Source organism: Andrena cerasifolii, chromosome 3 (assembly GCF_050908995.1).
Source record: "Andrena cerasifolii isolate SP2316 chromosome 3, iyAndCera1_principal, whole genome shotgun sequence".
Lineage (NCBI taxonomy): Eukaryota > Metazoa > Arthropoda > Insecta > Hymenoptera > Andrenidae > Andrena > Andrena cerasifolii.
Genome location: NC_135120.1, coordinates 732878 through 759683, shown reverse-complemented (window position 1 = coordinate 759683; position 26806 = coordinate 732878). Strand labels below are relative to the sequence as shown.

Genomic DNA, 26806 nt, shown 5'->3' with positions numbered 1-26806 from the left:
TACACACACCAGGATGTCTAAGTTCTTTAATAAGACATGCACTTCTTCTTTGCGCTGTATAATGCTTCTTGCGTTCCAAAATAGTAGACGGAGATTCGAAGAATTGCAGTTGGATTGTAAGTGCGAGGCGGAAATTCGCGATTGATGAGGTGTATTTTAATTAGTCATAGTTATTCGTCGGAGGAGCTGGGGTCTTCGACCGACGTATCGTCCTTGTTTGGGGATTGCAATTTTTTAATAATTCTGGTTATTCGAGTTTTCATTTGCCTTTGTTTAATAAAATCATACATGGTTCTAAGCATATTAATAAGGGCTGGTATGTCCTCGGTGTATTTTCGAGCTACCCTGTCTAAGTCTGTATTGACGGAACTTTCTACAAAGAAGCTGGATAAATTTTCATAACTGAGAGGCAGATTATGAGCTCGATTCGAAATATATGGTTTTGCTGGTTCTAGTTGTTCATTAATATTGTTTAGATGGATCCCTTTTTTTAGTTTTTTGTTCTTTGTCCCCTTGATGTTATCATCTATTATCATCTCGTTGCCTTTATTTGTGGAATCGTTGATTGTATTTGCTTCTGTTGCGCCTTCATTGGAAGAATTGGTGTTTGAGAGAGCGTGTTTAATACCGCTAACGAGCGGAATTTTGAATGTTATTTTTTCTTGATTTGGAGCTTGACCGTCTTGAGTGGTGTGATTCACGTTAGGATGATCCGGCGAAATGACCTTAGGAATGGAGAGAGAAAGATCTTCTTGGTGGGAGATAATTAATGTTTCACGGGCATTGGCCTCGATACTCTTGCAATGTTTAGCGAGGTGACCTTCTTCTTTACATAGGAAACAGGTTAATTTTTCAGTTGAAATATATACCCAGTACCAAGTATTCTCGAAATTTATCTGAATAACTTCTGGCAATTTGCTTATGTCTTCTGGTTCAACGTACACCTGTCTGCTAAAACTGAGAATATGGGAATAACCGGGGTCATTCATTCCCGTTCTTATAAAGGACAGTTGAGATTTTTTAGTAATGTTCAGTTCTAACAGTTTGTCTTCAATTACAGTGTGTGGGATTATTGGATACACGTTAGAGAGTATTACACGTTTGGCTTTAGAAACAAGCGGACGGAACTCAACGGTATGATTGTTTACATTTATCTTCTTGTGTATATCAAGAAGTCTGTCGGCTATCGCTCGTGTAACGGTTTCGAGCGTGATGTAACGCTGCTTACAGGATTTCAGGATTAGTTCGAGTGGCGTGCGATAAAGAATTAAAATTCAAGAACAAGAATTTAACTTAATAGTGTTTATTCAGGAAAACACTTCTGAATTATACAAACAAACATAAATTAACTCTTTATAATTTTAAATGAATTATAATAATTAAATAGGTTGCGACTCTCGGTCGGTACAAAGAAATAAAGTTGATCGTCTTGGGTTGCGACTCTCGGTCGGTACAAAAGAACGCCCGTTTGATCGATCAATTTGATATATATATATATAACTTAAATGTCTAATAATAACGTCTTAGTCGATAGAATGAATTGGATTATGAATAGTGACTCTCGGTCAATATAGAAGGATAATAGGTTTATGTAATAGTTTAGGATTTAGGAATTGAATATGTTAAGTTGAGATACGTTTTGAATTGTTCTCCGTTTCATCAGGGGCAGGTTTGCCACCTGGAGTGATCTCAGTCCCACGTTGCTCAGGAGTAATGTACAAACCTGAGAATAAGAATTAATAACTTTGCTTCAACTAACTAAGGGGCCTACAAGGCGGCTTCCACGGCCTGAACGTCTCGTCAAACTTAGCGACTATGGCTTTAGTTGGGACGCTCGACAGAACCGAGGGGCCTACAAAGCGGCTTCCAAAGTTGGAGCATTAATTTATGTTGGGATCAGCTATAAGCTTTAAATGATCCTTTTACATTGAATAATTGACTGTTTGAAATAGAATTCTTGACTGGCATTGAATGAACCGAATAGAATAGAATGAATTCTCTCTGGGCTATCGGGCCCGTATTTATACATGTTCTGGATTTTGGGAGCGCACCAATAGGAATGGTGTTCGACTATAACGCGTCAATCATTCTCGACTCGCTCGATCTGTTCTCCAGCCGGTCTACAAATCGACTGGTTAGTGCGCAGGCGCGCGTGGAACGCTCGATTCTCCCACTCATTGCTATGCATATTTTTCTGCTTCGATCCTTACTCTCGCCGATCCGCCGATTGACTGAGGATCGCGCATGCGTTCGATTCTCCCACTCTTCATCACTCGATTCTCTCTTTCATCGCACTCGCGTCTCGCGATACTCTGAGCTAATTTTAATATTAATACTAAACACACCTTATAAAAGTAGGATTAATAAGAATATAATAAAAAAATAAGTATTTAAGTACTTATTAATTGGTTTTATTAATGTGAAAAAGAAAGGCGCAGTTTTGTAGGTTTGTTACACTCGGCTACTCAGTTATAAACAAACTCTACCGTGAGATATTCTTGAGACGAAGCGAATATTACTGGGGCCAATGAGCCTATCGATGGCTATTATGTATTCTTTAATAGATAAACCTTCTACTGCATCTGTGACGATGGCTTGTTCTTTCTTTGGGAAATTAGCATTTTGAGCTACTTGAGCGTATGATCCTTTTGAGGAAGGCATTGCAGTGTTAGCTACTGTGCTGTTTAACAAACGATGAGAGTGAGCATCTCCGATACCGGAGGCAATCAGTTATGACAATGAGATCTGTTCACATGCCTGACCACGGATACAAGTAAAAAAAAAAACATTAAATCACAGACACTTTTACGACACTTGAACGCAATGTATAGTTAGCAGAATATAGCACACGTAAACACGAGCGATAGCAGAACACGTCCTACCGCTACGACGGTTCAGACCGAGACTCCTTTTTTTTTCTCTCTGTGTTATCTTTGTTTCTGAAATATTATTTTCAGGACTGATGTTTTTAACCATTTTCATAAAATCCGAAGATACGCTTCTTGAAGAAGATTGACCTGAGAGATTGGTATTAACATGTGAATTAAGTGATGGTGATGAGTCCAGGGGTTGAGAAAAGTCGACTGAAAGGGTGGGTGGTGTAGATACAAGTTCTGGTTGTTGAAAATGTTGAGATCCAATAAAATCCAAGTCTGAAAATATAGTACGATTTAAAGGCCACAGTCCTGTACATTGAAAAGCACACTGTTCCAAATTCATTCGGCGGATAGGACTTTTACTACTACTAGCAGTGTTGACAAAGCGGCAACATCTTTCTGAGCAATTTTTAAAGGATGATATTTTCGCATCCAGGCACTGCATGCTTGGTTGTAGGCTGTTTTGAAGGGTCGCATTATAGTTCGATCCAAGGGTTGCATCTTGTGCGTCGTGTGTGGAGGAAGACTTAACATGTGCATATGATGCTCTTTCGCAAATAGGATGACATCAAGATCCTTGTGACTTGCATGTCCATCAAGTACAAGAAGGACTGGTTCTTTTTGGCTAGGACGAGTCCTTTCAACAAATAACTCTAGCCATTTAAAAAAAAAGCCGTTATCCAACCACTTTCCTCAGGTGCGAAAATACTTCCTGGAGGAGCGTCCTTTTTTAAAACTGCATCTACTCGAGCTTTATTAGGGAATACAAATAAAGGGGGGACAAAAATATCCCCAGCAGCATTTATGCTTAGTAAAACAGTTACATTTCTCCCCCTTTCTGCCGACGTGATTGTGCTCACTTGTTTCTTCCCCCTTTCTGAGATAACTTTGCCAATGTTGTTATGAACAATGGAAATACCAGTTTCATCACAGTTGTGAATCCTGCTGGGGGAAAAATTATACTGCGTGAGCAGCTCTGAGTATTTGTCAAAGAAGCGATCCATTTGACGTTTATTAAAGCCTGAAGACTCTTTGAAGACTCGTGGATTCTGGTATTCGCAAGGATAATTCCGGATGACGTACCATAAAGTTATAATAAAATTGTTTACCCGCAGTTTTCTTTTGTTTACTAAATTGATGTAATAATTTTAAATGTTCAGCCAAATCGTATGCCAATTTAAAAAATACAGTCCTATTTAATGGCATAAATTTGGCATCCTGGTCTTTCATATAAAATACTAATTGACTTTCGAATTTCTAAGTAAAAGTTTTTTTTAAATCTACCCATTTGCGGTGTCAAATCTACGGTCTTGCCTTCTCGAATCGCTTTAAATCGGTCTCCTAATGTGCTTTTTGGAACATGACAAGTTTTAGCGGCCTGCCTTTGACTTATTTTGTTTTCAAGCAGCATTTTCAAAGCCGCATTCATGTCGTTCTGCGCCTATTTTCCTTTCTTCTCTTTAATTTCGGACATTTTTCTGAAGCAAAACAAAGAAGAAAAATCTAAGGACAATAATTATAGGGGAAAAAAAATTCGCTGATACTGAACGACTAAACGTGGCCGGTACTGCACGACAAACACGTGGACAAAGTTTTAGGTTTGATACGTAATATACAAAGCAAATTGGAAAAACCAGGGCATTTATGTATAGCTAATAGTGTAACAATAATGTACGAAATATGACAAAATTATTTAGTTACCTGAGAAATAAGAAATCAGCTATGAAAAATATCTTTTATCGTCCGGAACACCAGCGTAAACGTTAAACGTCTTAGAACTCTGGTAATACTGAAGCGAAAAAGAATGTCGCCGGAATACGTTGCTACGGACTCTAGTATTCATTTGTTTCCCCATCAATAGTGCAGTCAACTAACACTGGAAGCGAGATCTAGCTTTGGCCGATACTGTACGCTGCCCGGTACTATAGGACTCTCCCCTACCTAATCTCCTCCCTATGGCCCACCTTTTTTCACACTATCTATACAAAGAGCGTTCGTATTTTCACTATTGGTCGCAGTAGTAACTACCCCCAATCTCATATCGTGTGGGGAAAAAAACAAACAAGATGCCGAGATAGCGAATGACTGAGCGATGTTAAAAGTGATGGTGGAACTGTGGAAGGGAAGCCACGGCAGAGAACTTCCTTCATTTCATTTGAAACACAGTTTCCAGCAATCGGTGAACGCGACATAGTAAACCCATTAAAAGATCTCAAGTAGTATGAAATGTGAAGGCGTTGTTTCGGCTACTGACCCAACCGCCGGCGTTAGCTTTACGTAGATAAAGAAAGCAAGATGTAGAAAAGGAGTATTTCCACAGTGGAAATTCCGTTGTCTTAGACGTGCGCGCCAAGCATCCGCGTGCCCGCCTGCCAGAGCGTCGGCGCATTTCGTGTGCGCGACCTCATAAATTAGACCCTTTCAAATGGACGAAAACGTCGTGCGCGGCGCGCCGTTGCACCAGTGGGACCCTGCTTTAAAGCCGCGTATTAACCTGAGCATTCGCCCCGAATGCGCATCGGGCGCGCACCGATTTTTTACTCGTTCGTGTACAGCCGCGTATTCACCTGTGCATTCGCCCCGAATGTGCATTCGGCACGCACCGATTTTTTGCTCGTTCGGAGCACAGCGCGCGGTCGGCGCGCGTTCGGTGCGCATTCGGCGCACGTCCGGCGCGCGTTCGGGGTTGAGTGAAATTTGCGGCATCCATGTCATGGTATTGTTCGGACCCCAATGCACTCTTTGATAGACCGCCAGCAAGCGGATCGTCCCGAAAGCGCGCCGAATGCGCGTTTCGAACGCGCGCCAAGCTTCGAACGAGCAAAAAATCGGTGCGCGCCCGATCCACATTCGGGGCGAATACACAGGTGAATACGCGGCTTCACATTTCTAGACGAGGCGTTGACGCGTGTTACAGGATTTTGGAGATAGGTTTGAGTGGTGCGCAATAAAGGAATGAATTTCACGAAACAGAATTCTTCTTAACAGTTTTTATTCACGAAGAACACCTTCTACGTATAACTAATTAACAAAGTTAATGACGTTGTAGTCAGTATAAAAGAATATAAATGATATTGATGTAAATAATAATAATGTGACGCTTAGGTTGAAATAGAAAAGTATAAATATGACACTTAGGTCGAAATAGAACATAAATTTTAAATGACGCTTGGTCGAAGTAAGACGTAAATTAATATAAACACGCTTCGTTCAAATCGAACGCAAAACGATATAAAGACGTTTGATCGAAGTAGAACATAAATTAGTATAATGACGCTTGCCCCAAATAGAACGTAATTTAGTATAATGACGCTTGAATGAAATAGGTTGCGACTCGTAGTCGGTAAAAAACAAAATACCTATGATCGATCTGTTAGCGTTTAGTCGATTTAGTAGGAAGTGACCTTAATGGCTAGACAATGATGGAATTCGAATGGATTGCGTGATCTGGATTTAGGAGGAGTTTGAATGTTTATTTAGTGTTTGAAAGAGACAGAGTTGTTCTAGATAGTGACTTCCACCATGCTCAGGTGTTAGTTAAAATAACCTGAGATTATTGCTTCCACGATGTACGATGGTGTTAGTTAAAACAACCTGAGATAATTACTTCCACGATGCTCAGGAACTAGTTGAAACAACCTGAGATGGAAGATTCTCGTGGTCCAGGAGCCGTCTTAAGGCGGAATCTCCTACCTGCGATTGGTCGCAGTATACTGGTGCAATGGGGAACCATGCGTCTGCTCTCCTACAAGCGTCTGCGATCGTTGGGTATGCACCAGACGTAGGAGCCTGATGCGAGTCTGTTTGAATACCAGCCTAGGCTACTCGAGACGCAACTCAATGCGATGAGGGTCTGTTTGTCATTATACCCAGTCGCAGACTGGGCACTGCGACCACCGGTTGCTAGACTGCTCCTGAAGGGAGTCTAACGACCAAGTCACGCTGCGATCCATTGCCACAGTGGGACAGAACCCCAAGAAATAAGGAAAGAAGTCAGAATTCAAAAGATATGGGAGTATGTATTTTTATATAATACCTGTAGACTACTAATATGAGCACCTAAAAAAGATAAAAAATATCATGACGCCTACTTCTGATCTGTGTATAAACACGTGTCTATGTTTGTATGTATTTTTCGTGCAGAATTTTAAATCGAGTCTTTTAATTTTTGGTGATATAAAAGAACAAAATTTTTGGGGCCCCAAATGAGTAGTATCGAGTCGGCTAAGTAATAGCAAATAATTAGTTACATACAGTCATTTTCCACAAGAAACCAATTGAAAAATTGTCATAATCATCGAGTTTTGAGTTGTCTCCCGGGAACTTCCGAACAAATTTTTTTTTGTTTTATAATCAACATGACCTTGTCCTTGCTACTGCGGAAAAAGCATTTGCACAGTGGGGGTGAATCCCAAGAAATAGGGAAAAAATGCATCATCCTGTATTTCGCATTTAAAAATGCCGAATATTATTAAGGAAATTGATACAAAAATTATTAACACACAAGTTTGACGTTATTTGAGAAAATAACGTCAATTTGTCATCAATTAACGTCAATAATTGCAATAAAACTAAAAGAATTTGATAAATATACCATGGAAAGTGCAGTGTTCGTATCGACACAGTGATGCCCTAAACGGATTGTTAGCGGGCCACGGTTTACTACAGCTTTATGACACAAGACTTTTGGCCCCCTACACGATATAAAGTAATTAGGAAACATCTGCCAAGTAACTTGCAGAACAACGGAACAATTTTTAGGCTTAATCCCCAATTGCTACAAGCTAATTCCTCTACGTTCGGCAGGCAATAAACCGTGTTTCACTTCAGTAAAAAAGAATAATAAGTATGGTCGGAACGTTGACCGTAACGAAAATTAATTTTATGGTCCGCACAATTACCAAACGAAGAAGATGTTCTTATGTTAGATCGAATAATGTATCAGCCACAGGAAGAAAGGAGGTGGTCGGCTGACTGATGGGGCCTGCTTTGTCCTGCTACAAATTCGAAAGAGATCCCATATCTCTCAAATATAAACATGCGTTGGAATATTAAAACAAAAACCCACGCTGACGTATTCAGATGTGAGAGAAGGCCATTGGATGGATAGAATATTTTGAGCTACAATTTCAGCTATAATTTTTAAAATCTTTATTTCTGGCTTCTTCATTTTGGGTCTCTTCACCCAATTGGCCGAGTGGAAGGTTGCCAAAATATTTTATACATTCGCAGGAATGTATGAACACTTTGTGAACAGTATTTGGTATATAGGATAACATGGATACAGATTTGCAAATATTTCTGCACTTCCCACGGTTTATTTATCAAATTCTTTTAGTTGTATTGAAATTATTGACAAATTGACGTTAGTTTCTTAAATAATGCCAAACCTTCGTATCAGTTGTATATTCCCCTTTATTAACTTCCTTAATAAAATTCGGCATTTTTGAATGCGAAATATGGGATGTTGCATTTTTTCTTATTTCTTGGGAATCAGTCCCCCACTGTGTGACATAGAATACAGGCATTTAATCGAATATTGTTAAATATTCGCGAATGTTTCTTTCCGCAGTACAAGGCACAAGTATTATAATATGTTGATTATGAAACAAATAAAATATATAATAATAATGTTATGTTAAACGATTTTATTAAAACTGCACTAAAAACGAGAAAAATTCTGTTCTTGTACTACAATTCGATGGCGTTTTTTCACTTTAAATAAAATCGTGGAGCAGAATATCTCACAACAAATTAATTTTTACGCTTGATGCTGCATTAAATTGATTCATATTCGGTTTTGAAATATCCTGCTCCACGATTTTATTTAAAGTGAAAAAGCACCATCGACATTGTAGTACAAGAAAATAATTATTTTTTAATATTCAGTGAATTTTTAATAAAATCGTTTAGCATAAATGTTTTTTTTTATATACATTTTTTTATTTTCTAGTTTTTACTGTTTGTGGATTTACATTTCACAGCTCAGACTTCTTTACAAATATCTTTTATTGCTACACACAGGTTAACAGTTTGCTTAAACCCTACAGTGCTAAGTAATTGTATTAATTACTTATATCATATTGTTCATGTTCACATATATTCCCTCGTACGCGACCTCTATATACATAAACTGTCGATTGATTTCGCACCATGACAGGACCGCGATAAATTGAAATCACGATGCGGACTAGCGACCCGGACAACGTAGCGGGATTTATGTCGTTTTCGTAAAGAACGCGAATGGCTGATTTCAAGTCGATTGGATTTGGGGTTATGGTTTAAAATTATTGGTGACTGGATCATTTTTTCATACCCTCCGGTTTTTCTTTTCACAATTTTGTATTGCCATCATCACTACGCACGCCTGCAAAGTTTCAGGAGGGAGGGAGAGAGAGAGAGAGGGAGAGAGAGGGAGAGAGGGAGAGAGGAGGAGAGGGAAGGAGAGAGGGAGAGAGGGTGAGAGGAGGAGAAGGAAGGAGAGAGAGGGGGGGAGGGAGGGAGGGAGGGAGAGAGCGAGAGCGAGAGAGAGAGAGAAAACGAGAGAGAGCGAGAGAGTGCGAGAGAGAGCGAGAGCGAGAGCGAGAGGGAGAGAAAGGGAGAGAGAGGGAGAGAGAGAGAGGGAGAGAGAGACTCAGAGAGAAACAGACTCCTTTCCTTATTTCTTGGGATTCTGTCCCACTGTGGCAATGGACTTGGTCGCAGGTAAGGAAATTCAGCCAGGGCCAGTCGCTGGGACAAATCGCTGCGACCAGTCGCAGCGACCAATCGCAGGTAGGAGATCCCGCCTTTAGGAGCTACCCAGGATACTAGTTATAAATGCAATAGTATGACTCTTAATGTTCTCTGGATATCTCAGAGGTGAAGTCACTCAGTGGATGGGCTCGGATTTATACTTATTTCGCTCCTTGAGCACGCTCCAATCGCGATCTGGACCGATTCATAATTGCGATAATTGCAATTGCGATCATTCATTGCGTAAGATTACGCAATCCCTTCTACGGTACGCTCGATCCGTACTCCAGTCGATCTGCCGATCGCACGTGCATCCGGTTTTCCCCTTCCCATCACTATACTCATTACTCACACCAGTTCCATTCGACGCACGAACACTCTTACAAACTAGAAAGAGACGCAAATTGTAATACGAAACATTATGCTAGCGGTTGGTCTTTTAATAGGGGCAAAAGGGCTGTGGCGGGGGTTTGAGGTTCGTTACACGCGTGTCAACACTCTCAACTGCAATATTGACAATACCGTCGATTCTAGGGCCTAGAATATTAGCTCCGTATTGCGATTTCTTAACCAAAGTTTCGCATCAATCAATTGAAAAATAAATGGATTGGTTAACTACTTAGTTACAATTAATGAGTTGTGCATGATTTTAATGACGCCTAATTTACTTGCACTTAAAAACTGAATTACTAATCTTAAGTAAACGAATACTTTACACGAATTTCACGATATTACGCATCAAACTCAGTTTTCGTACCCCCTTCCGGGTTATCCCTCAATTCTGCATCGACTGTGATTCTGTGGTGTCCCTCTCGAACCTTAACATCAGTCTTGGGGAAATTTTTAATGCAATTAAGGCCCTCGACGTGAATAAGCTCCTGGAAATAGTGTGTGGTGGCTTCTATTTTCAAATCAGGTGTCAAGAATGATGTCACGAACTACAGGCCTATTTCTTTGCTCAGTATTATCTCCAATCTGAGCCACACCACAGTTTTATTCCTCGCAGATCCACGGTGACCAACCTTTCAGTTTTCTGGAATTACGTTTCCTCTGCTTTGGATACGCATTAGCAGGTGGATGTGATTTACACTGATTTTAGGAAGACCTTTGATTCTGTGGATCACGACATTCTGCTGATCAAGTTGAGTGCCTTTGGTTTTCGTGGCAAGCTCTTACAGTGGTTAAGTAGCTACTTAACGGACAGAACGCAAAGTATAAAGGTTCGATGTTACCGATCGCAGCCGATTAACGTCTTATCGGGGGTGCCCCAGGGGTCTCATTTAGGACCCTGGCTTTTTTGCATCTTCATCAAGAGTCTTGCTAACTCTTTTCAAATTGGTACCGCGCTGCTTTATGCGGACGACCTCAAGTTATTTTCTAGGGTTAACTCCTTTGTGGATGCGCGAGAACTCTAATTGGACCTTGATAGGCTATCCACCTGGTGTGGTGACAATAGGCTTTCTTTAAACCTATCTAAATGTTAGGTATTAAGGCTGTCTCGGTCGCGCAGTACGTTTAATTTCAGTTACTCGTGTAACCAGGTGTATTTGTCCTGTATCGGGAGCATCTGCCATCTGGGCGTTTCCTACCACTCTGCATTTTCTTTCGCCTTGCATGTAAAGAAAGTCACCCCTTCAACCTCTAAACAGTAGGCTTTATAATGAGGTATTCGCGTGGGATCAAAAAGAAGCAGTCATTCATACTCCCGAAGTTTCCCTTCTCGACGCACTGGAAAGAATTAAGCACAAGTTTTTGCGTATCGTTGCTTTTCGTCTCGGGCAACCTATGCATAGGTTTGACCATAATTACCGACCGATTATGGCTCGGTTTAACTTTTTCTCCATGCGGCACCGCCTTATACTAGTTGACTTCTCCTTTTCATTTAAAATACTTAATGGTTACATAAATTGCTCCCAATTGCTGCAGTTAATCAACTTGCATATTGTGCCTCGTCCGTTGCGTCAGACTCCGCCTTTTCGGGTCGAACCGTATAGAACTGACCTGCGAATGAGTGACCCTATCGCTAGAATCTGCTTGCGTGGGAATGAGGTGGCTGACCGAATCAATTTTCACGGCTTCTGTTTGGAGTCATTCAAGCGCTCAGTAATCTGTACTTTCTGATCCCCTAGGTATCAATAAGTGGCGGGTTGGTTATTCCTACCAGACGTTGGCGTTGATTTGATTTCTGTTCTCTCTTTGTACACCATCGTTTTCTTTTGTTTCTTATGTATATACTGGGTTTTGTCCCGTTAATGAAATAAATAAATGAAAATAAATAAAAATTAATTTGCAGGATTGAGAGCCCGTTTCGTTAAAAGTAGTCCGATTTAAATATTTTTTTGTCAATTTAATCGGGAGAATGGCGTCACTTTCATATTGATACGATGATAAATAAAGAAATTCCGTTTCTGTATAACCGATGACACAGCGCCTAGCAATTCCGCGCTGCAGTTTAGACGGGTGAACGGTACAAAGGTGCTAGAGGCTCGCCTAGAGTTATTTAAGCTTTAAATAACTTTTGGATATAAATACAAATGAAAGTGACAACATTATTCGGAGCTCCGGATGAATTCCCGTCGAATTAAAACATTATCCGTGGCCGTCGGATGAATTCCCGTCGAATAAAAACATTATTTATGGTGCTACGCATAAAAACTAACTATGGGCTATTTTTATTTGATGAGTTTTGAATAAAATTTTTGCCTTTTATTCGAAATCATTTTTTTTATTTCAAATATTTTTTTACCCACCTCTGCCGTTTACCAACACATTTAAATATATTGAATTCGCTTGTAAATTTTAGACTACAATTTCTATGTTCTCGACCATTGTTTTCCGCAGTGTGCACACAAATCGTGAACCAATTTATACGTTTCGGGATTTATATTTGTCAAAAATACCGCAACTTGTTTCTCTGTCTTAACGTCGTTTGCTATGAAATGTAATTCGATCCTTTCTATGTACATTTCCCAGTCATATTTCCCTAAGTGAAACTTTAACTTTGTGGTGGTGCCTTCTGCCATTGTGTGAGTTACCTTTAACACCTTGTTTTTGCTTCGCTATCCAGCAGTTTCTCCGAGTCGACATGTTTTTGCCCTTCTTCTTTGTTTACTTCGTTTATGTGAGCGCGTAGAATTTTACGCAACTTGTCGGTGCCACGATTTTCGTTGGATCTTAATTGTAACTGCGTTACAATTTAAATTATTTATGGCTTATTTAATTTATAAATCCACGATTTTGTGGTATACTCAATGGATTTCTTATTAGTGTCCGGCATTTGTATCTAACACTGTGGCACTTTTCTGTTCATCACTGTTTTATCGTTTACTAATCACGTTCCGACTACTCACGATTCACTTATATTTTTATTCCGGCTCTTTTATTACTTTACAGCGCACCTGTTCCGTTTACGTATAACTTTAATTCCGTCCCGTGCTAAATTTGTTTTGGTACGCGTCGCCACGTATTGCTAGTGAGTTCAAAAAGACCTCGTCGCCAAAATTGTAATGTCTTGCGGGTTTATAATTGTGACCGTCTCCGGTTGGCGAGACGATTACCGGTGGGACGGAGAAGGAGTTAGATGCCGACTCAGTCGGTAAGGCCAGGTTCGACGAATGATCAGAGGCGTGGTTCTAATAAATAAGAATTGTTTATTTTTGGCTATACAATTCCGAGTCGCGGGTTCTCGGTTCGGCTCGATCGCGTCGGCGTTAGTTCACGCGGCGGCGGCGCTTGCGACGAGCTGGGGGGCGGAGGATGTGGAGGTAGTGAACGTTCTGCCCTGACGGTCTATAAGGCGCGTCGTGCGGGAGTCGTACAAGAGAATTCCGATGTGCAATAGGGCTCTGGCCTATTGGGCGCGGAGACACCTCATCGGCAAGGTAGGGCGCAAGATTGCTCTCGGCCTATTTCGGAAAGGAGGCTGGTAATCGGCACCGTGTGACTATGGTCGACACGTGCACACCTCACGGATACAAAAAGAGCGTCTTGGATGTACGGTCCGGCGGTGTTTGTACACTACTATGTACTGTACAAGAGCTGTCCACATTGCTCGCTGTGGCCTTTATATTGACAGACCGTACATCTTCGCTCGCGAGACGATTCGCGGTTTCGCGGCCGCCTAGCGGTCGCGGTCGAAACTCGGCTTAACCGATCTGCGCCGCATGCTCGCACGGCGCGTGACGTGGCTTCGTCACATAATAATAATTTAAACACTCCAGTAACGACGAGTTAACATATATTATCCAATATTAGTACAATCACGCTTTACTCTTGCCGGATCCTGAGCTACTGACTCCCCACTCTCGCTGGGATACCTTCGCGACTCAGTGTTGCATGTGTTTTGTTCCCTATACGGTCGTCCGTACATCACACTGAAAACGTTTCTTGTGCAGTTCTTCGCTCAATTGGTGATTCGGAGATGCCATCTCCCAAGTGACCCAGTATCCACCACAGGGAGATGGCTGCACTTTGCACTCCTCTCACACCCTACCCAATCAACCAACAATACCTAGGACCCCCTGAATTTTTAATCTGAATCGTCGTCTGCAGGGAAAATGCTTACGAACTGTGATTTGTTATAAAATTTTGAGAGTTTCTGTCTGGAAAATAAAATTGACCGTATGTGGCGATCACGTGCCCCTGCGCCACAATATTCTTTGTTGGAAACGCTTTTGATAACTGGATTATCCCAGGTAAGCATTTCATGATAATTTGTCGATTGAAAATTGAGTTCAGGCACGATAAGGTCGTAGAGTGGTTACTCGGGTCTAGGCAGAGTCGCAAGATTACTTTTGATCTATTTTGGAAACAGGCTTGCAATGGCACAGTCGTGACTAAGGCCGACATTGGCACACATCGGTTACAGACAAAAGAGTGAGCGTCTCGGTTCTACGGTAGCTGGCAAGATAAGCGGTCAGTACTATAGAGAGCTATCTATTCGGATTGCCGGTGCCATTATATGTGCGCACCGTCGCATCTTCGCTAGCAAGCGCGATGTAGCCCGCAATTCTTGCCATAGGATTTGCCGGGGGGGGGGGGGGGGGGGGCTTTGCGGCAGTGACGACACTTCGTCACACTGCATTATACCGGAAATGTCTTTTGGTGTGTTTACCACTTCGATAACTGTAAATAATACGAGAAAAACGTTATTAAACTTTTTTAAAAAAATGGAGTATCTTTGCCAAATTTTGAAATTTTTAGCCTGATGTGCGATGGTCAAATATCATTCAATTTCAAAATTTTTGTTGCGTTCAATTTGTACATGCCTAAGTCAATTTTTGCGCACTATTCCATTTCGAGTGTTAGAAAAATCGGAATGTGGCCCACTCTAATGTCTCTTAACGCTTTGCCCTGTTACGAGCCGGGGCTGCGGCAACGCGAGAGGCCGGCGAGAAGGGTATTTCCCAAGGAATACGGTTTATGAGTTTGTTAGTTAAAGGGCGGACGAACCTGATGCGAAATCAGGGAGCCGCTAGGATTATCGGAAACGAGCCCGAACCTGATACGAAATCAGGGAGCCTCTAGGAATAGGGTCAAACACGGACGAACCTGACTTTAATAATCAGGGAGCCGCAGGAGGGTGATTAATCGTGAACAAACCCGATGCGAAATCGGGGAGTCACTAGGATGATGTACACAGACGAACTCGACGCGAAGTCGAGGAGCTGTTAGGAGGTTGGATTATTCACAGACGAACCTGGTGCGTAACCAGGGAGCTGTTCCGAGGGTGGTTGACTTACAGACGAACCTGGTGCGAAATCAGGAAGCTGTTGGATGCGAACGAACCCGATGCGAAATCGGGGAGCCACTGGGTTAGAGAAGATTCCTTATTTTGGTGTTAGATGTGAACGAACCTGATGCGCGATCAGGGAGTCGCGGGAAATGTTAGTGTTGCCTCGTAACTCTTAATTAAAGTTTGATACAACTCGAGCGCTAAAGTTGTATCTGTGGGCATGTGCTACTAATATTATAAGGATCGTTGGGTAAAAGATGGTTTTAACGAATCTACTCGATTTACAAGCGAACACCATTCATATATTCAATAATTAGTTGTTGTACAAATGTAAGTGTCGCGATTGGTTATTTAAGTAATTAGTGTAAATTACCACTAGGTTGCACGGTGTTGACGCACTGACGGTGCGGGGCGTACGAGTATCTATTTCAAAGTGCCAAATAAAATATAAATCGGATTCGCGGATTCAATGAGGTTAACTTGTGATTCTGATGGGGAGTCTAGCCCGATCTTACTAGATTTAACTAACTCTGTACAAGCGTGACACGACGTCACTCTACGCGTGACTGTATAGCTTTGACCCGCAGAGGGTAGAAACCAAAGGGTTTATATAGTCCAAAAATGAGTGGGGATTCGTTAGGAATCTCCATATAAGGAAATCCTTCGGGATCGTCGTCGTGTCACTTCCGTTCCCATGGTCGTCGTCGTGTACCTCCCGTTCCCATGGTCGTCGTCGTGTACCTCCCGTTCCCATGGTCGTCGTCGTGTACCTCCCGTTCCCATGGTCGTCGTCCAGCTGGTCGAGATCACGACCCCCATTAGTGGTGTGTGATAAGCGAAAGGATTTGAGGGCGTTTTCCCTTCGCAGACGCGAGCTCAAAAAACGGTTGAGAGCGGCGTATGGGAAAATTCTACATACGTAACATCCCGGCGATTTAAGGAATCCGTCTCACTGGGCTTTGAATGTGTGCGTATGCTCACACAAGCTAGGAAAAGCGTGTACGTTTACGCGATGAAGTAAACAAAACGTTTCAATCAACTTTCGTCCTGGAATCGGCAAGAAGGAAGTTTTTGCGGGTATAGTTGCCTCCAATAGACATTCATGCAGGGTGGTCTCGTGCGTTTGAACGTTAATAAGCACCATACGTTGAAACAATAATGAATTTATGACTCGTGTACTGATGACAGCTCGAAAAGTGACAGAATGAGGCTTCAAGGCTTCACCCTCAGAGGCGTTGAAGGTATATTCGAGCCACATAGCATCAGCATTGGTTCCAATCCACGTTAGCCGGTAAATGTAGGAAATACATAGTTGCCGATACGTATCGAGATTCGTATCGCACTGTTGCCGCATTTCCCCTATTATTATTTTGTCGTCAGGGAGGCTTGACTGAATCACGGCGAAGCGGCTGGAAATTAGAGGTGGACAAAGATAATATCTGGATAAACTCGAATAAAATATGCTTTATGTTAAATACTTTATGTTTATCCGTTATTCGAAGCTTCGAATAATACGATTTACCCTTATTCCAAACACCACGGATGATCTAAAATATATTTATTCGACGGCGAACGATAATTTTTTTATTCGAAGCGAATTTATTCGACGGCGAAATATAACTTTTCTCGAAGAACGTTTATTCGAACCTTCGAATAAGGTTTTCATCTTTATCCGTAGTTTATTCGACTTTTATTCGAAGGCTCCGAACAACTTTCGGCAGCGTGTTTATCCGAATCGGCGCGATCTCTCTTCGAGCTGAGGACTTGGGCTGTTCGATGGCGGCTTCTGCTCTTGGTTCGAGCCTCGGCTCGAAAGGCATACAGTGTTGCTTGTAGTGGATTATGTATTAATAATATGTAAAACGTAACTTTTCACTAACATACTGCTGAGATTTTCCAGATTAAAATGTGTCCAAACACGGTATAAATCGGGTCATTTCTAGAATTGCACTAGAAAATTAAATATAAATGTAACATTTCTAATCTCATAATGCTAAAAATAATCCGATTTATACCGTGTTTAAATTCATTTTCATCTGGAAAATCACAGCAGTATGTTACTGAAACGTTCATGTCGATACGATAGAAAATGTGAAAGTTTTACACTCTATTAAAACAAACTAAATAAACAGTAATTGAATAATCATATTGTTATATGTTTTCAGAAGTAAATATATATATTGCACAGAATGAGAGAAGATTTTTACGTCCTTAATGGGCCTCTCTGCAGATCACCCCGAACGGTTGGAATGATCTGCCGCGTTCTTGCTCTTATTAAGGTGCTAAAGCACGCCTTGACTATACTTACCGCGAAAAGGAAGGTCAAAGGGGTTTGAATTAGCTTGTAGTCTGGGGATTGGGTGAATAACAATAATATGAGATATATTCTTAAAGAAAGCATAGAAATAATGACATACCTTTGGGACGGCGTTCCGTCTATGATAGCAGTGAATCGCGGTCCGCCGCCGCGGCGAACAGACCACAGGTGCCGCATTATGGGACCCTGTTCGGTTCGAGCACTTGAAAGGGTCTATTTTAACGGTCGGCATACCTGTTAAAAAAAAGATTGCTTATTCTTTATAGTATGGATATGGAACACCGATGGCTTCCTTACGTTTTTTCCAATGAAAATCATACCAAATGTCATGTAACGGGCTATTTTTAACGAAGTTAGCTTGAAATTATGCAAATCAATTTTTTATGGAATCTCCTTCATTATGGTCCGAATTACATCGTTCTTGGTGTGAACTGCATCGACGAAATATAAGGAATCGATTGGCGTAGTTTTCGCAAAGATCTGATGAGAAATACGGAAGTCGAAGATTTCTCACTTCTTAATAGACACTCCAACCCCTTCGAACGTCGAAAGCCATAAAATTCGGTAAAGCACTGCGGGGGGTTGTCCTCGCCACGGTGTACGAGCGTCGCTGGAGAATCACCCTGTATCATTTCTCGCCCATGGCTGTCCAACCGATGCATAAATGTGAGACTGGCGCGGTATTAGAGATTCATTACCCAGTTTAATGGAATTGTTGAGTATTAAGGTACATTCACATTCAACATGATTCATGAGAACAATACCATGAGCGAGAGAACGCCATCTAGTGTATGTATGATGTGTGCAGTAGTATGAAAGAGACGTATGCGTGAGCCTCGCGAGAGAACTTTATGTAAAATCAAAGTATATTATAATAATCCAGTTGTTTAGTAGAATTTCTTCACCACGTATCTTTTATTTAACATGGTAACAGAGCGTGGTTTGTAAAAGTATAAAGTTGAAAAGAAGTGTTGAGAAGTTTAGTATAGTGAACGAAAGTTCGAGAAACAGCGACCATGTGTTGAAACAATGGCGAACATGAAAATTGACGACATAGTAATTCCGATATTCGATAGACCGGACTACAACAACTGGAAGATACGAATATTGAAATTCCTGCAATATAAAAAGTGCAAGGAAGTTGTCGTCAGAGAGAAAATAGAAACAGACAAGCAACCCGATTGGGACGACGAAGATATAAAGGCAACATATTATATTTATAGTTGCCATTACTAACAAGCAACTAGAGTACGTGAGCGAACTTGGAACTGCGTACGAAATAATGAAAAAATTCAATGAAATGTATCTAAAAAAATCTACAGCCATATAAATAGTGCGACGAAGCAATTTGGAAAAAATTAAATTGAATGATTTCTCTGAAGTTACAAAGTTTTTTGATGAATTTGAGAAGGCTGTAAACGAACCAAAAAGTGCAAGGGCATAAGTGAGTGAACAAGAAAAACCAATCGGAGCGCGCGCCTTCCGCCCGAGCTCCCGCGGTAGCGTTGGCTACGCGGTAGGCGGCTGCGCTTGTACTACGAACGTACGTACAAGCAAGTCGGCATGCATCGAAGGAAACCGCGTTACACAGTTTTTTTTTTTTAAGCAGAATCTTAAATAATAATTGTTTGAAGTGAAGGGACAAGAAATACGTAAATTTCATTTTCAAATAAGGCATAAACGAAAAGGTAATATAACAGAAAATGTACGACAAGTGATCGTAATTCGTTATTGAGGTAAAAATCCGTAGTTTAATAACGGCCAACATAACTAAATTAGTAGTAGGGCAATGGGGATTCTAATTCAAATTTGAGTTTCAAGGTCATGATCATGACCTTGAAACTCAAATTTGAAAATTTGTTTTTTTTTTGTCGGCGGGCTGGCGGCGGATGACGTCATAGAGATGGCGGAGTGGTGGGGGGTATCATCGAGGAGGAGGAGGAACCGCGGGGTGACGGTGCGCTACTCTGGAGCGTGGTACAGACTGTCGGTAAGGAAGGTGCTACTCTGGAGCGTGGTACAGACTGTCGGTAAGGAAGGAAATATTAATTTTGTGATATTAATATAAATGAAAAAACTTCTCGGGGCGACGGGGCTCGAACCCAAGACCTCCGCGGTACGAGTCAGCCGCCTAACCAACTCCCCCAAACGCCGTCTCTGACATTAGTCTTTTCCGAATGGTACATATAGCGAAACCAACGGAGCGTCACATATGTGACACACACACACACACACACACACGTCGGCGTATAATAATTTATTTTTATGAGAAATTTTATCACAAATTGTTTCGAACGATGTCGGGAAAGATCGGCGTTTCTCGACACCGCGTCTTTAGAATACCATTGTAAAATAAAAAATTATTGTATTTATTAACTCGTTCTTATAAATAGCGGAATTATTGCATAAAAATAAAATAAACTTCTTTGCATATGTATAGAAATTATTATATTTATTAACTCGATCTAATAAAATAGTGGAATTATGTAAAATAAAATTGCTCACACATATAAGAATTATGCAGCGTCAACAAATCTTAAAAATTAGGCCGTGGGAGGAGGAACACGGGTAAATAAAATTGAGAAATAATATATGTTTAAGAAATATATATATTGTTACAAATAATAATATACAGGGTGTCCCACTAAGGAGTGGACAGCGCGATATCTCTTAAAGTATTGTCGATAAAAATATAAAAAAAATAGGGAATTGCATGGTTCGAGGGGGCCCATTTATTAGCGCGAACGAATTTTGTTTTCGATTATTATTTTAAAAGATACGATGGTGAAGTTCGGTTTTTCAAATGGAACTATTTTTTTTGAAGACCTGAGTTGACAGTGCGTTCCAAGACAAATTCAATAAGCTTTAATGTATACACTTTATTTCCACTGGTTTTTAAGATATTGCGCTTGCAAATTTACTGATTTTCACTGCAAGAAACCCCTCTGGAATGGCAAAAACCGGGGGCGGTCTTACTGGCGCCACGGGTGGCACTGCCTGTTGAAATGGATACTTACCTGCCAAAGGTCTACGCCAGAAATGGCAGGCCCAAAGGCTGGACAATTCTTTTCCGTCAGAAATGCTACTTAGGTAGGTATATCTGCGGTATCGAGAAGCGCATCGTTACTTTTATTTCGCACTTGCTTCTACGCTCGGATGGCCGGTTCTTTTGTGAGGGATGCAAATCCGATTGGTTCTGATACAATCTGCTCCCTATGGTTGAAATTTAGTCTAGCAACTTTCACTCCTCCTAACCTAACCAATCCAACTTGCATCCCTCCCAAAAGAACCGGCCATCCGAGCGTAGAAGCAAGTGCGAAATAAAAGTAACGATGCGCTTCTCGATACCGCAGATGTACCTACCTAAGTAGCATTTCTGACGGAAAAGAATTGTCCAGCCTTTGGGCCTGCCATTTCTGGCGTAGACCTTTGGCAGGTAAGTATCCATTTCAACAGGCAGTGCCACCCGTGGCGCCAGTAAGACCGCCCCCGGTTTTTGCCATTCCAGAGGGGTTTCTTGCAGTGAAAATCAGTAAATTTGCAAGCGCAATATCTTAAAAACCAGTGGAAATAAAGTGTATACATTAAAGCTTATTGAATTTGTCTTGGAACGCACTATCAACTCAGGTCTTCAAAAAAAATAGTTCCATTTGAAAAACCGAACTTGACCATCGTATCTTTTAAAATAATAATCGAAAACAAAATTCGTTCGCGCTAATAAATGGGCCCCCTCGAACCTTGCAATTCCCTATTTTTTTTTATATTTTTATCGACAATACTTTAAGAGATATCGCGCTGTCCACTCCTTAGTGGGACACCCTGTATATTATTATTTGTAACAATATATATATTACTTAAACATATATTATTTCTCAATTTTATTTACCCGTGTTCCTCCTCCCACGGCCTAATTTTTAAGATTTGTTGACGCTGCATAATTCTTATATGTGTGAGCAATTTTATTTTACATAATTCCACTATTTTATTAGATCGAGTTAATAAATATAATAATTTCTATACATATGCAAAGAAGTTTATTTTATTTTTATGCAATAATTCCGCTATTTATAAGAACGAGTTAATAAATACAATAATTTTTTATTTTACAATGGTATTCTAAAGACGCGGTGTCGAGAAACGCCGATCTTTCCCGACATCGTTCGAAACAATTTGTGATAAAATTTCTCATAAAAATAAATTATTATACGCCGACGCGTGTGTGTGTGTGTGTGTGTGTGTGTGTGTGTGTCACATATGTGACGCTCCGTTGGTTTCGCTATATGTACCATTCGGAAAAGACTAATGTCAGAGACGGCGTTTGGGGGAGTTGGTTAGGCGGCTGACTCGTACCGCGGAGGTCTTGGGTTCGAGCCCCGTCGCCCCGAGAAGTTTTTTCATTTATATTAATATCATAAAATTAATATTTCCTTCCTTACCGACAGTCTATACCACGCTCCAGAGTAGCACCTTCCTTACCGACAGTCTGTACCACGCTCCAGAGTAGCGCACCGTCACCCCGCGGTTCCTCCTCCTCCTCGATGATACCCCCCACCACTCCGCCATCTCTATGACGTCATCCGCCGCTAGCCCGCCGACAAAAAAAAACAAATTTTCAAATTTGAGTTTCAAGGTCATGATCATGACCTTGAAACTCAAATTTGAATTAGAATCCCCATTGCCCTACTACTTAAATTTAAAAAATAATATTAGGTGTATGAATAAATTCTTTCCGATTGGATTTAAATAATCATTACAAAGCTACCGAATTTCTATCACGGTGTTATTCGTAAGCTACCAGAAAAATGCCAAAAGGTAATTAACAATAATGGAAATTTTTTCGATAATTGAGTTGTTTTCATATTTTTTAAATCGAACTGTTATTGTACCCTAAAATCGGAAAGAATTTATTTCTACACCTAATAATCACCAACAAATTAAATAAAACTCTCCCTTTCGGACATCCCTTTCCTTCCTTTCCTTCCTTTTCGGAAACCTGTGTCACTGGGTCGCTGTACCGATCCTGGTTATCGGTGGACGAAAAGATTTATGGTAGGGTAGCGCTCAGTGCTCAGCTGATCGCAGGTATACGACACCACCCAAAGGTATGGGTCGCAACGTCAACTGCGTCCGCGTTAATGTACCGAATATTTACTTCACTGCGTGGCTACTAACACTACCACTTAATTGATTTTTCATGGAATGTGTTGTTCCTACGTCACAGAAATTGGTGGCCCCGAAAGGGGCCTGTTAAATCCGACGTGACTCGGGAACGGATGGGAGATGAACGAATACTCGAAACTCTGTGCTGTACATTTCACACTTATAATATAACACTAAAGATACAAAACTATCGGAGGCGCGTGGCAACACACATGCCGTGTTCGTAGCCATCTTATACTACCCGTCCCCTTCGCTCTCTGCCGGGACGCGGAGTCGCACAGGCGCGTGCGCGGTCCCAACAGGGCCGATTACTGTTAATTGAGCAGTTGGTCTATGTGGCCACCCTCAGCGTCCATGCACGCCTCAGCACCTACAATCACCTGTCTTTGGACGGCCTGCAATGTTTGTGGCGTTATGTTTGCCACTGCAGCGTGAATTAGCACGACTATGTCTTCCAGTGTATCCACTGGCTGACGGTACACCTCATCCTGAAATGATTGTTGTATAATAAATACAAAATGTAAGTAAAAAAAAGAGTACCTATAAAAAAGTAACAGCAATAATGAAATTACCTTCAGGTAGCCCCAGAAGAAAAAATCCAGCGGGGTCATATCCGGTGACCGTGGGGGCCTCGCAGCAGGCCCGCTGCGGCCGATCCACCTATCTTGGAAGGTTTCATTTAGGTAGTCGCGGGCTTTTTCAACAACGTTTATGTTGATATGCGAACAATGATTCAAGTTGAAGAAGTCAAGTAGCAACAAGACTGGCTCAGATGGAGTTGGTTTCACATGTTTTATGAAGTGATCCATATACATCAGAAATTCAGTCGCTGTCATCCACCCAGAGCTGTTTCCTGCTCCAATTGATTCTGGTGGACCATCTCGGATAAATAAGTCTTTATATTTGAGTCGCGGGAAAACAAACATGGGTGGTATAGTGTTTCCGAATGCATTAACTGCCATTTCAAGGGTAACTAGTGTGCCGCGTTCAGCTGATACTATAGAGCCTACTTGCTTAATGCCTTTTCCAGCAACTATTTTCTTTGGCTTTTGAACAGTTAGAACGCCAGTTTCGTCCACATTCCAAATTTTTGATGGTGGCAAATTATGTTTAAGCAATATATCACCAAGATTAGAAAATAAATTATCTATGTTGTGTTTATTGAATGAAGTAGCTCGATTAAAACTTGTTGCCTCAGGAGTCCTTATTGAAAGTCTTGGATTTCTCTTTAAAAAAGCACTTAGCCAATCAGGACCAGCCGTGCCATATTTATGCCAAGAAGGTGGAATGTTCTTATGGTCAAATTTTACCGCACATTCGTACGCTAATTTCTTTACTTCTTCTGGTAGAAGACCAAAATAGATCGAGGAGCATTTCAAAAGGTATTCTGCCATTACTTTTTCCTGTTGCTCATTAAAAATCAACCTCATTTTCTTGTAGCTTACTGTGGCCTCTTGTCCAGATTTTAGTTTTTTGACAAATCTCAATAAAGTCATGTAGCAGATATTGAACTCCCTAGCGACAGCTTTTATCTTCTGACCTTCTTGCAGAACGGCTTCAGCGGCTTTACGCATAACTTCGATAGAAGTGGTGCCCCTTTCCGTCTTTCGTTCATACGTTCGCATCCTAAAACACATCAGGAGCAATTTATACATTTGCAGTGGGGTAAGTTGTTACGGTAACAACTTGCCCCATATCACGGTAACAACTGGCTCCTATCGACACGTGTAACAATTAGACAGACTATTCTGCTTATACATATATTGAAATGATAAACACTATTAGGACATGTTCTTGAATGTCATTTGATCCTTAAGGACGAATCAATCAATGATATCAACGTTAAATAATTGAAATAGACCAAAAAATTATGATAGCAAAATATTTACTTACCTGGTACGTAACAAATAGATCCTTGCTACAACCATATGAGTCACTGTCGCGGACGCTATTAACATGGACGACAGCGTGGCGTGATCGACTCACGTGGCAAAAACAATTGAAAGTGCAATCGCTTCTTCTATTTTGAAGATATAACCATAGGAACAACTTACCTCCGGAACTTTTAGCCCCGGTCTCCCCTACAGTATTTGTTCGAGTACCGGAAGTCAAGAGAAAATCAAAGTGGGATAAGAAAGCAGAACCTGGAATTCTCCTAGGATACACGGATGTTGGATACAGGATTCTCATGAAAAATAAAATAATAACAGCCCGACACGTAGATGTAATTGAAGAAGACGTAAAATGTATTGGATTTAAGGATATCGATGAAACTGATGAGGAACGTCAATGGAATACCAAAGGTGATGAAGAAGAACAAGATAATGAAAATAAAGACTTGAAAGAAGAGCAGTGTGACACTGAAGAAGAAAAGGATGAGGAGCTGGAACTAAGAAGATCCGTAAGAAAAGAAGACCACCTACTCGATATGGAAATGAAGGATCATGTAAATTTGTATACGTTAATTATTGCAATCCACATGCACCTGTTACATTTAAGGAGGCGGTCACAGGCAATGAAGCTGAATATTGGAAGGAAGCTATGGATCGTGAGATGGACAGTATCAATAGCAACAAAACGCCCGCATTTTCCCATGTCTCGTCCAAATAATAAATGGGCCTTCCCGCCGCTCTGAATTCTCGAATTTTGGTGATGAACGTTTGGCGCCAACGAATTATATCTTCCCGCTCGATATGGGCACTATTGCGTTGTCTCTGTACGTACTTGAAGTTCATTTTCTTCAAAAGGCGTTATACGTACACCGCGATATAATTGGTAAATTTTCGTCTCTTCGGATCGCCGCCAAAAGTCTCGGAAGTGTCGGTAGTTCTTTTCGTTCCTAAAAGGCGTGCGCATGCTTCCTTATTGCTCCAATTTCCTCTTCCGACATCTTCTGCATTATATCGGCCCTTACCCGTTTCTTCGAAGGTGAAGTCACGGTCCCCGTCCTTTTACATTCTTTTAAACTGTCGATGACGGTACGATGTCCCTCGCTGCAAATATTTCAAACTAATTTTATAATTTCTTTATATTTCATATCCGGAAACTGAGCTTTCTTGTCATTATAAATATTTATGATAATCTCCCCTTTGTCCAGAGTTTTATAAATATATACAAATAGTACCTTACTTAAGTTTTGTATAATAAAATTTATTTTTATATGTTATACTTTGTTGTTATATTTCATAATATTAATACCGTAAACATTTCAGTATAATGCAACTAATAAATAAATTCGTAATATAGCACGAATTTAGTAGAATACACGTTTTATTTGGTTACGGGGAAGCCTGGGTGGTAAAGTAGGGGAATAGAGACCTCGCGACAGACGAAAAGCTTATTCTACATGCGCGAAATGGGTTCCTTCTAAAATGAACTCAAGTATAAATGAAAAGTATTTGGATGGTATTGTTGATATAGTAAAAATAGAATCGAAAAAAATATCGCTGATGTATTCACAAAACCGTTAGCTAAAACGATGTTCAAAATGTTTTGAAACGGATTAAGGATAACATGATAACGGTACAAAATGTTAAAAATGTAGAGCTGAATGTAAATGTAAGGAGGCGTGTTGAGTATTAAGGTACATTCACATCCAACATGATTCATGAGAACAATACCATGAGCGAGAGAACGCCATCTAGTGTACAGGGTGTCCCACTAAGGAGTGGACAGCGCGATATCTCTTAAATTATTGTCGATAAAAATATAAAAAAAATAGGGAATTGCATGGTTCGAGGGGGCCCATTTATTAGCGCGAACGAATTTTGTTTCCGATTATTATTTTAAAAGATACGATGGTGAAGTTCGGTTTTTCAAATGGAACTATTTTTTTTTAAGACCTGAGTTGATAGTGCGTTCCAAGACAAATTCAATAAGCTTTAATGTATACACTTTATTTCCACTGGTTTTTAAGATATTGCGCTTGCAACTTTACTGATTTTCACTGCAAGAAACCCCTCCGGAATGGCAAAAACCGGGGAC

General features: G+C 40.8%; 2 protein-coding genes across 3 annotated transcripts in view; one reads left to right on the top strand and one right to left on the bottom strand.

Annotated features, from left to right (window-relative positions):
* LOC143367054 (dnaJ homolog subfamily C member 5) overlaps window positions 1-26806 on the top strand; it is a 357446-nt gene that overhangs the window by 314242 nt on the left and 16398 nt on the right. The window lies entirely within an intron of this gene.
* LOC143367134 (uncharacterized) lies at window positions 23137-26555 on the bottom strand. Its single transcript, XM_076808701.1, has 3 exons — window positions 24716-26555; window positions 23550-24448; window positions 23137-23246 (listed from the first exon to the last, which is right to left on the bottom strand). The coding sequence occupies exons 1-3, from the start codon at window positions 24778-24780 to the stop codon at window positions 23137-23139; spliced, it is 1074 nt and encodes a 357-aa protein (XP_076664816.1). The 5' UTR covers window positions 24781-26555.

What these genes read in the sequence shown, in the direction of transcription:
- LOC143367134 (XM_076808701.1), bottom strand. Translation starts at nt 24,780, where the DNA reads ATGTTAATAGCGTCCGCGACAGTGACTCATATGGTTGTAGCAAGGATC. An exon ending in ATCTATTTGTTACGTACCAG is followed by an intron (nt 24,449 to 24,715) that starts GTAAGTAAATAT and finishes GATGTGTTTTAG; the next exon opens with GATGCGAACGTATGAACGAA. An exon ending in CTTCTTCAACTTGAATCATT is followed by an intron (nt 23,247 to 23,549) that starts GTTCGCATATCA and finishes TTCACGCTGCAG; the next exon opens with TGGCAAACATAACGCCACAA.